The 11,246-nt window shown below is 41.9% G+C and overlaps 1 protein-coding gene across 1 annotated transcript; it reads right to left on the reverse strand.

Moving 5' to 3' along the window:
• Window positions 1-1,009: 1,009 nt before the first annotated feature.
• On the reverse strand, window positions 1,010-9,320 carry LOC149283273 (ubiquitin carboxyl-terminal hydrolase isozyme L1-like). The gene is made up of 9 exons (XM_089497778.1): window positions 9,288-9,320; window positions 9,182-9,193; window positions 8,166-8,294; window positions 7,226-7,376; window positions 6,169-6,254; window positions 3,567-3,614; window positions 2,658-2,724; window positions 1,697-1,755; window positions 1,010-1,096 (listed from the first exon to the last, which is right to left on the reverse strand). The coding sequence occupies exons 1-9, from the start codon at window positions 9,318-9,320 to the stop codon at window positions 1,010-1,012; spliced, it is 672 nt and encodes a 223-aa protein (XP_089353904.1).
• Between the last annotated feature and the right edge of the window lie 1,926 nt (window positions 9,321-11,246).

The raw sequence follows: 11,246 nt of genomic DNA on the forward strand, positions 1-11,246 counted from the left end.
GATAATATATAGGCAGCAGGGGCATCAATACACAATGGGCGAAACACTAAGGGGGGGTATAAACGACAATGTAGTGTGAAAAATCCATCCTGATGTAGACGTCTGCTGTAGATTGTGTCCTGCTGTTTGTGTGTTTTTGGTTATCAGTGTAGCAGAGCCTGTCCTCGGGTGTGTGTATAGGTGTTGGTGTGGCAGAGCCTGTCCTGGTGTGTTTGGGTGTTGGTGTGGCACAACCTGTCCTAGGGTGTGTGTTTGGGTGTCAGAGCTTGTCCTGGTGCGTGTGTGGTAGAGCCTGTCTTGATGTGTGTGGGTGTTTGGTTGTCGGTGTGGCAGAGCCTGTCCTGGTGTGTGTCTGGGTGTCGGTGTGAGAGCCTGTGTTGGTGTGTGTGTTTGGTCATCTGTTTCCTGGCACTTAACTTACAGTAGGAATTTAATTTATATGTATCCAGAGATAAAATGCCCTCCTGAAGTTGTAGTGACTTCAGGGGACAAAACGTTACAAGGCCCTGAAATCATTTAGTGGAAGTTATTTATTGTGTTATATTTATTTCAAGGATTAGTTGCACTCAATTGTGGCTTCAGGCTTCCCATGTTGAATGATCAAGCATTATTTTAGCCCAATAACAAAAGTATAATTCCATAGCACATTACTTTTGGAAATTATTAATGCCCCCCCAGTTTGACTGGTATCTTGTGTGCCCCTCAATATATATTGTTTCTAGAGTTGCCACTGTTTATCAGGCAATCAGAAAATGCAAAGAAAGTGGTGGTATAAACAAAAAAAAAATATGATGAAACATTCCAAACAAAGGAACTTTAATTGTTCAGAACAAGGATTGCACGGAAGTGCTCAACAGTTACAAGGATAGGTGAAAGCCAAGAAAAGCATAAACAGCAACATCCAGATTTTTTAAGCACTTCAACACCAAGTTTTTAGAAGGCATAAACGCAGGTAAAATACCAGCCGCCGTTCAGCAGTCACAGAACAAGCCAGCTCCGCTGGGGAGATTTACGCCGACTTGCTTAGAGCCACTGCTGAAAAACGAACTTCTCCTTTCTCTCGTTCGGTAAACTGGTGGCAGATTTTGGCTGCATCCTGCAATAATGATGAGAAAAGCTTTGTTAGGCGCATCATGCACTTCATATAACAGGCTCGTTTTGTAACAGCCATGTCATCTGCACTGAATTAAGTATTCCCTTAAATTAGAAAATCTGATCATCTGACGCTTGGGGCTTACAGAGTGGGCGAGTGCTGGCAATAACTCTGCCTTAGCTACAAATAGCAGCATAAGTAACATCACACTGCGAGCCGCCACATCTTTGTCTTAGTCACACAGTCTATGGCAAAAGCCTTAAGGTGGGCACGACTTGTTAAAAATGGTGGCCTCTTCTAACAAGTTACAGCCGTCTCCACAGAACACACGAGTTTCTGGTCACAGATGAGTATAAGCAGTCAGTCACTTGTATGCAGACATCGCCTCTGCTGGGAAGCTCAGCTCCCAGTGATTTTAATATGGTTGCTACCAGTCATCCACAGGAAGGATGCTTGCGGATTGCACTTATTTCAGTAGACACGAGAAATCTGCTCTTCAAACACCAGTAGCTAAAAGCACATATCAATCTCTAGACAGTTAGATACAGAACAAAAATAGTCATAGGGTTACACTGTTTCTTAAACATTGTCCATTTTACTTACCTTTAACAATGATTCCTCAGAAGTTGGACCATGGTCTACTGGAACAGGAATTCTACCATCTTAAAGAGAAAATAAATTAAAAAAAAGATACACCAACTGACCATTCAGAAATATCCTAGTATTATAATTGAGCAAATACAGTATTTAATTACAAGACGACCCTGATTATAAGACTACACCTGCAAATCTGAATATTAATTTATGAAAAAAAGAGCCTGAATATAAGACGACCCTATAGGAAAAAAAAGTTACCAGTAAATGTTAATTCATGTAAACAATTTTTTTTTTTTTTAATTTAAATAAAATCTGATTTGAGAAAAAAAAATAATTTTTCTCAACCTGCCCCCCCCGCTTGCCACTCTTCCCCAGAAATGCCTTATGACCCCCTATGTGCCACTGCCTCCAGAATTGCTTTATACCCCTATATGCCACTCTGGCATTTAGGGGGTTAAAAGGCATATTATGGGGCAGTGTGACATAGGGAGGTATAAGGCATTTCTGGAGGCAGAGTGGCATTAAAGGAGTTAAAAGGCATTTCACAAGAGCACTCTGCCTCCAGAAATGCCTTATGCCCCCATTTAACACTCCCTCCCTCCTACAAACTTACCGGAGCTTCTGAGTCCCCAGTGTGTAGTCTGGGCAGTATGTAGAGCTCTACGCAATTTGTGTAGACCACTTCCGCTGTAGCCGGGAGGAGGTGCGGTTAGCGGCAGGGTTGTCTGCGTCCATCGCGCGGACCTTCTCCGGCTGTCAGAGATCATGGGGAACTGCACAAATCGCGTAGAGCTCTACACGCTGCCCGGACTAAGCACCGGGGACTCAGAAGTACCGATAAATTGGGGGGGTGGGGTGTCTAGTTTCTGAAGTCCACTACAGCATGCCTTAAAAGCACCAATGATGGGGGGGCAAATTATTCACAGCACCAAGCTGTACACTTACATGGCTAAATAAACTAACTCACCGAGCTCATAAAGATGTCCATCAACAGCAGTAAATAATATAAAGTGAAAGCTGACATCTTCATTCACCTGGGAAGGAGTAAAAGTTTTAAGTTGTGGAACGCAAAAAAAAAATAAAAAATATATATATATATAAATATAAATATATATATATATATATATATATATATATATATATATATATATATATATATATATAAAGTCTGGGCAACAGATTGAGTATTTGCAGCTGTTACAACTCAAGATACTGACAACTACAGAAGTTATGGCTTTAATGGATAGGTTGATTGGTTGACATTTAGGCCTTTCAATGCTTTCTAAACACGGTTCTACAATTTCTGCCAGGTAATATATCTGTTATGTATCTGGTTAATTTTACCCACAATCTCAAACCAGTGCCCACAATAACCCATGGAAGTGTTACAGAATGCCTAAACACTGAGAAGGTTTTCACTATTGTTGGTCTAAAACTAGAAGAACTACTCCATAGGATTCACCATTGTGCAGGGAAAATGAATCAGCATTCAAGTCTAAAAGACAATTTGCCAGCCATCTCAAACTTACTCAATATGGTTGCTGTGCAGGTTACTTTCAATATGTCATTAGCAAGATATACCAACAGCACAAGCCAGCTAGTCTCAGGCTTTCATGAAGCCATCGGGTTAAAGCATTAACTTGTTCCCAGGGACTCAAACATGCCGTTATCAGTTGCTGCCTTAACACAAAACCTAGTCTACTGCCCTCAATTCTCAAAGGGGAGGGGGGAAGCCCGAGACAAAATCGGGGCTCAGGACCAATCCTGCATGAAAAGTTTAGTTTCCACTTACATTTTGCTATACAATGAGTGCTTACTCTGGTACCCAAATATTTTGTGCCAAGTACATTTCCTTCCTTTAGTGTTTGATGCTTACCCTGCATTGCCCTTCTGCTGCCACAGAATTATGGGCAGACTGTATGGCCTAAGAAAAAATAAAATAAGTCAGTCTACATGAATTCTGACACCAGTAGCTATTTGTATGAAAGTTTAATATGATCAAGGCCAGAACCAGACTAGAACACAGGATTTACTTGAGCCTAAAACACTAGCAGCATCGTCACATTTGAGATTACACATCTGCTATAGACTGTAGTTGAATTGATTTTTGTCGATTATAAAATGAGGGTTTTTCCAGAGCAAACGCTCTGAAAAATACCCCTCATACAATCCGTTTCAGTGACTCACAGCAGCAGTTCCTACTTACCAGTCCCTCCCTGTAATCACTGGCCCCGCCCCTTCTTCCAGAACCACATGGCTGTGACGCTCGCCGAAGTATAAAATTAATATTTGGGCAGCAGTTATGGTTAATGGGGTGTTTAGGGTTAATTTGGGGGCAGCTATGGTTAATGGGATGTTTAGGGTTAATTTAGGGGATGCTGTGGTTGATGGGGTCTTTAGGGTTAAATTAATTTAATAAAGTTAACTTAAGGTGCAGTTAGATGTAAAGGGGGGGGCAAACTAAGGGGAATCTAAATCCTGGGGGGCAGTGAAGATTAACCCAGTACTTATAGATAAAAGTATGGTGTCAGTGTGCTGTGAACAGGTCTGTGACTAAGATATCTGGGGGTATAAGGCATATCTGGGGAGGACGGAGTGACATATAGGGTATAGAAGGCATATATGGGGAGGGCAGTGTGGCATTTCTGGGGAGGACGAAGTGGTGTATCAGAGGGTATAAGGCATATCAGGGGCCACAGTGGCATATCTGGGAGGCAGTGTGGCAAGCCTGGGCTCAAATGTGCATAAATGGGGGGGGCTGGTTGGGAAAAAGACAAGAAATGAACTTTTTTTATTCTGCTGTTTGTATTTAACATCTGTTTGTAAATTTTTCATTTATTTAAAATAACATTCAGATTAATCGAAAAAAAAATAATCGACCAACTAATCTATTATGTAAATAATAGTTAGTTGCAGCCCTACTGTAGACCTTATAGTGCTTTGTATAGAAATAGGACGAAAGACCTGCGGAGGGACTTCTGTAGGGCTGAAACAACTAATCGATAATGAAAATCGTTGTCAACGATTTTCATTATCGATTAATCGAATCGATTTTTATCGATTATAAAAAGGTTTTTTTTTCCAGAGCAAATGCTCTGAAAAACTCCTCTCCTTATATAATCCGACCTCAAACAGAGATCGGATTATATCACTAGAATGCAGATCCCCCGCAACGCTGCAGGGGACCTGAATTCCCCTCACTGTCGGCCGGTCTCTCTCCCCCCTCCCATACACCCCTCTGACTCCTCCCCCCTCCCATACACCACTCTGCCTCTCTACCCGGCTCCGTTACTGACAGGCACTTTCACTACAGCTTCATAGAAGCCTCAGCGTAAGTGAAGGTGAGTAACGGAGGCTGTCTGTGCGATGCAGACCCTCACCTGCTGACAGAGGATGATTCTCTGTCAGCCGGTGGGGGTCTGCACGATGCGCACAGACAGCCTCCGTTACTGCCCTTCACTTATGCTGAGGCTTCTATGAAGTTGCAGTGAAAGTGCCTGTCAGTAACGGAGCCGGGTAGAGAGGCAGAGTGGTGTATGGGAGGGGGGAGCCACCCTCCCATACACCACTCTGGCTCCTCCCCCTCCCATATGCCATTCTGCCTCTCTACCCGGCTCCCTGGTGTCTTGTGAACCTCCGTTGCTGACAGGAGGCAGAGTGGAGTATGGGAGGGGGGAGGAGGCAAAGTGGTGTATGGGAGGGGGGAGGAGGCAAAGTGGTGTATGGGAGGGTATTATGAATTTCAGGGCATATAGGGGGTATAAGGCATATCGATATTAGGCATATCAGGGGGGCATAAAACATATCTGGGTCAGGTGTGCATAACCGGGGGCAGTTTGGTAAATAAAAATAAAAATTTAAACAAGGCTTTTTTCTCAGTTTTTATTAAATATGAAAAATAGTTAACATATCAATTAATATTTACTAATAGCTTTGTATTAAAACCTAGTTTGAGAAACACTGTTTGGGTTCTTGTAGCTTTTATTATTATGTCAGTAAAATAAGAAGGTGAATAGAGAGAGGCCATTGCAATAAAGAGATGAAAGTGAAAATTGTACGTTTTTTATTACATTATTTTAAATTGAAAAAAAATGCATTTTTTTATCTGATTAATCGAAAAAATAATTGGCCAACTTATCGATTATTAAAATAATCGTTAGTTGCAGCCCTAAACTTCTGTGTAAGGTACATTCTCTTTATGGTGCGACTCGGGGGGGGGGGGGATGACAAAGTTATATGTGTTTGGATAGCGGAAAGAAAATAGCTTTGTTCAATGCTATATGAGGAATGCAATACTTGGCAGGCAGGGAAGCTCTGGGGAAGAGACAGCTTGCACAGTACCCGATAGGTAGGCTATTTTACTACAAAGTTATGCAAGAACCACTTCAGCCCATACAGCTTGTAGATTTTACACCAGTATTCTTTAAGCATTGGCTTTATGAAGACAGCAAGACAAAGATTAAGCATTCCACTCTTACCTCATTCTTTTCTAGGAGTTTTGCCCTTTCCTCAGGAGACAGGGCAGCAGATTCTTCCAAGAAGTCCTTTAAGGCAGACTTCTCAGCTACATTTAACAGAAAACACCAGTTATTTACTAGCATTATTAATATTCATTGGCATAAGCGTAATGTGTAAACAGAATGACAATTCACAAGACAATCAGAAAACACAAGTTGCTGACAGCAGGATCCAGTTTCAATGTGAACGGCCAATAAACGGGACAACTAGCGGGTCGACGTGAAATGTGATCTATACACAAGTAAAAGTTTCCGGAAGTCCATGTTGCAGAGGACTACCTATTGACTTGGCAGGTAGACTATACCAAAGATGAGAAGGTTTTTAACATAACATGCGATAATTTAATTTAGGCCAATTTGACTGCCACATTTTTTTTTTATATTAGGGCATATATAGATTTACTAGGGAAAGTTTCTTTCCCTAGAGCCCCAAAACTACAGATATGAAAATGATATAATTGGTATGTTAAAGAATGGCAGTTAACTCAGATCTGTCACTGTATCGGGAAGTTTATCGGATACTTTAGAAAGACCAAGTACAACACAAACGACTGACCTATAAAAGCAGGGATATCATCTTTCATTAACTAGCGCCCTAGACATGACACTAAACCTGTGCGAAATGGCTTTGTATTCAGAAGACCACTGTGGTTATTCACTATAAATTGCCAAAGACTAACTTTGGGAAACTGCCCTGTCAGGAATCAGCGGATTGGGGGCAAAGAACTGACCAAAAGGACAAGGAGGGGGGTCAATATACATCATAGGGAATGTTTTTCTGCCCTGGACTGTGGTTATATATACACACACACACACACAATACTAACTTTAGAAATAAAAATGGTTGCCGCACAACAATTTAACAAAGGAGTGTTTTAGAACAGAAACATTACATAAGTTTGTTTTTTTATTATTTATTTTTTAATTTTTTTTTAAATTATGACTGATCTGATTTAAGCCCGTTAATTTATAGCTTTAAATCCATGTAGCAAAGCAGACAAGAATCTGGAATACTCACCAAACTTCAGTTTGTCTTTGTTATTGGCAACAGCATGAATAAGGCCAATAGTACCACAAGAGTTACCAATGGTCTGCTTCAGAAAATACACTTTGGAGTTTGTCGCTTTGTCCTTAAGCTCCTCCACTTGCTTTTCTCTAAAGCTTTCATGCTGTTAGATGGGAAGCATTTTAGACAATTCTCAGCATACGTGATATTTTACCAAGAGACCACAGTTTACAGTTTGTTATAGGGCTAGCTGAAAGGCTTGCAGTGTATAACTTACAGGAAGCCTGCATATTAAAAACTGTTTAGTCCAAGTGCATTAAAGTACCTGTGCACACTCTTACAACCCTCAGCCAATAAGCAGCTGTTTTTCATCCCACTGTAAACTGCTTGAAACAGCCAATCCGCAGCAGTAAAGCACTGCCACCAGAGTCAGCAGTTTCTGCACATGCAGAGGGGTCTCCCCCCAAGCCAGCATGGAGAAGATTTAAAGGGCCCAGCAGCTTCATTTAAGGCATAGGATGGCTGGAGCCCCCTGTTTAAAGACAAGCAGAGCACCAATAGAGCCCCGGATTAGTCTGTTTCTGTGAGCTGATGGGTCAGGGCAATTGCATGTGCAAGAACCATTATTCCTCAGTTCTGCCACACAATCACAGAACCACAGCATGTAGAAGGTTCTTTGTCTCTGCAGAAGCACTTGCCATTAGGCTGTCGGCAAATATTGTCCACCCTCTGCTGACAAGAATGAAAGCAACATTAGATAGAATGTTTGGCCATTCGATTCCTGTGGTGTCAGCACACACCATACGAAGTTAAGTCTGTAGAGACCTTCAATGGTCAGCACGCAAAAAAAGCGTTATTCCCTACAAAAAAACTAAAATGCACCATGGGGGATAGGTGGTACAAATGAAAGCAGTAGAAGGTCAGTCACAAGTGTGAAAAACCTCTACCTTACCTGCTGAGTAAGCGGTAAGAGCAGCAGCAGTGCGCATGTAGGGCTGGGCACAGAACTTAGAGAATCCGCCTCGAAACCAAGGACATCAACGAACTTCCAGCCACCCGCAACACCAAGCTGGGACATAACCTGCAAGGACAGATTTCTAATAACGCATCATACAAGGTATAGATTTCTATACAGCTCACGAGGACAGGAGCAGCATCACTAAATCAAACCCAAGACGCTGCCATTACCCAACTGTCATTTTGCAATTACTGTATAATTACAGTATAGTTTTGCTACCTGATAACATGGGGACAGTATCTCGATAAGCTAACAGAGTGACAGGGCAGTGTTTCCAGATAATTTCCTTTATAAGATACGGGCCTTCATCAAATGTCTGGAACCAGATCGGGTTGCTTGGCCCTTGGGAGGGACGGGCGTGTCTGGAGGCACATGGAGGAGCCTCTGCAGCAGAGCTTTATTACTGCATCTAATAGAGGAGGAGTGGCTTGTAGGGCAGCACGGAACTAGCCATCAATATAGATAAGTGGCACAGAGCCATATGCTGGAGCCAGCAAAGTTTAAATTACACTTACAGCTCAAACTAGAAATGCCACATCTATTAATGTGCAGAGATCGCAAATGGTTTGACATGAACCTATTTACATAGAAACTACCTTCAGACAGCAAAAGGAGACAGAACTGACCATGTCTGATAGCCAGGGCTACCAACACAACCGATGCATGGCCCTTTAAGAGATTAACAGGGGCACATGCGGGGGCAGTCACCACAAAATCATCAAAGTTGGTAAATCACTACCACGCGGGATCAGGGGCGACCTGCTGCGTGGCGCTAAATCGTTACCATCACTTGGCCACTAAAAGCAAAAAGGGGCTAGAGACACAATGACCACGCCCTGGCAACCCATGATTATATAATACAGGCGGAGGACGATGACCGCGGTATCCTGGCTCCCGTGGAGACAGGTGGGTATCGCAGAGGCCTCAGCATCCCACCCCCGGACACTCACTTTGTTCAGCATCTGCGGAGATAATAAAAACTAGCATTAAACAAACGCACAGAAAGCCAAACGGCGCGATAAAGCCACGGGTGACACGAACACCAGCTCCCGTTACCTCAGGGTTAATTTCCATTGCGTTCCACTCCATGATGATGACAAATCAAACTGCCAGAGCCTCGTAATTCTGCTTGATAAGCCTCCACGATCACCACTTACTGAGGGAGAAGGAACCGCCTCGACTGCTTTTATACAGTCAGACAGGTACCAACACAGCCGCGAAAAAAGGGGGGAGAAAGAAGCAGAAGGTACCAGCGCGTTCTTTATGTGGACCCAACCACCCCCTTTCCAGAACGATCACTAATAAGGCGGGCCGGACCCGCTGCTGATGTCTCTGACGGGTGACGTAGATGGGTACAGAATGGAAACTGCGCAGCGCTAATTAAAGTGAGCAGGTTTAAGAGCAACGTACATAAAATAAAAGATGATAAAGCATATATATAAGTGAGGCAATTACTGCAATGTATATGTTATGAGCCCGTTATTTTAGCCACGTGCCGCTATATAGAATGTCACCCCTTTTGCAGCCAGGTTTAGTAACGGGGCTGGGGGCACCTGAGGCATTGCGGGGTGGGCGGAAGGTGTTGAGGGGTATGAGCTGTTTCTTTAACGGCGGGAGTTATTGCTGCATGAGGGGAGAGACCGGGCCAACCGCGCACATGACGCCGCTCATTCTAATGCAGGAATAAAGACTTTAAAGGCTAATTTACTTCCACTGAAACACTACACGGATAGTGGGGATGAACACAACAATAAAAGACGTGACAGGACACACTTTCGTTTTATATCAAATTATGGACTCTGCCTCCTTTTCTTTGAACACTACATAGATGTAGAAAGGGTGGTAGATAAGCGGAACAGCATCCTAGCAGAAGTGGTAGAGGTTAACGCAGGAATTTAAACATGCATAGGACAGACATGGCTATCCTGCAGACTGCCCTATGTTTCTTGATCGCATGTAGGTATTAGAAGTCTGTCTGTTTTATTTGAATATTACAGAGATCCGTGCAAACCTCACAGCGGGTGAAAGCGCAGAAGCTGTCTGAAGTGTAATAGTAATACTATTATAATAATAATGCCAACTTAATTACAAACACCGTCAAACGGCTCAACTGTCAACAATGTCTGATTTTAAATAGAACCCTGAAAATAATAAAGTGTGTGTATATATATATATATATATATATATATATATATATATATAGAAATCCATGAAACAAGTGCAGAATAATAAACTTTTTCTTCCAACAGATTTTTGAGCATTGAGAGGCAAGAGCGGGCGATCTTGGGATAGCTGTGTCAGTCAAGCAGTGTACATTTAATGAGTAATGCAATATAGAATAATACCTTTTTATTGTACTAACATTCCATTTTAAGAAAAGCTTTCAAGAGTATCAACCTTTTATTTATTTATATATATATATATTCGTGGGCAATACACGCGGGATGCTGCATCAGCGTTTTTTTGCAGACGTTGAGTCTGGTTGAATATGTGGAGTAATTTAGAGCATGCGTGTAAATCATTTTTCGATTTAAAGAACATACACTAGTGATCTGACATTTTTTCACATGTTCAATCGTGATTCTTATTTTTCAAGTTTATGGTAGCCACACAAATGTTCTTTTTGGAGGTTAGCAATATTTTTTGTTTAGTTTTTTTACTTTCCGTTGCTATGTGGGAAGGCTCTTTTTTTATTTATTTATTTTTACCTTTTACATTTTTTACTGTAGATACCTTGGTGGTGTGTAGGGGGTCTTCATAGACCCCATGGATCTCTCAATAACCAGACAGTACATTTAATGATGTCATGGTGAGTATATTGTATATATACTGTATATTTATTTTTAATTTTATTTTAATTACTTCCTATTTGGTGTAGTTGTTTTCTGAAGAGGGAGATGTTGAGTGAGTTGATGGGGATGCTAGCACAGGTGGAACAAGCGCAATGTCTGTGTGTGGTAGTTCTGTTGGAGGTTGGCTATGTTCTAAAACACACCTCACATATTGTTAAATCTA

The sequence above is a fragment of the Sceloporus occidentalis genome, unplaced genomic scaffold (assembly GCF_023333645.1).
Source record: "Sceloporus occidentalis isolate IW3139 unplaced genomic scaffold, rSceOcc1.0.p SCAF_107, whole genome shotgun sequence".
NCBI lineage: Eukaryota > Metazoa > Chordata > Lepidosauria > Squamata > Phrynosomatidae > Sceloporus > Sceloporus occidentalis.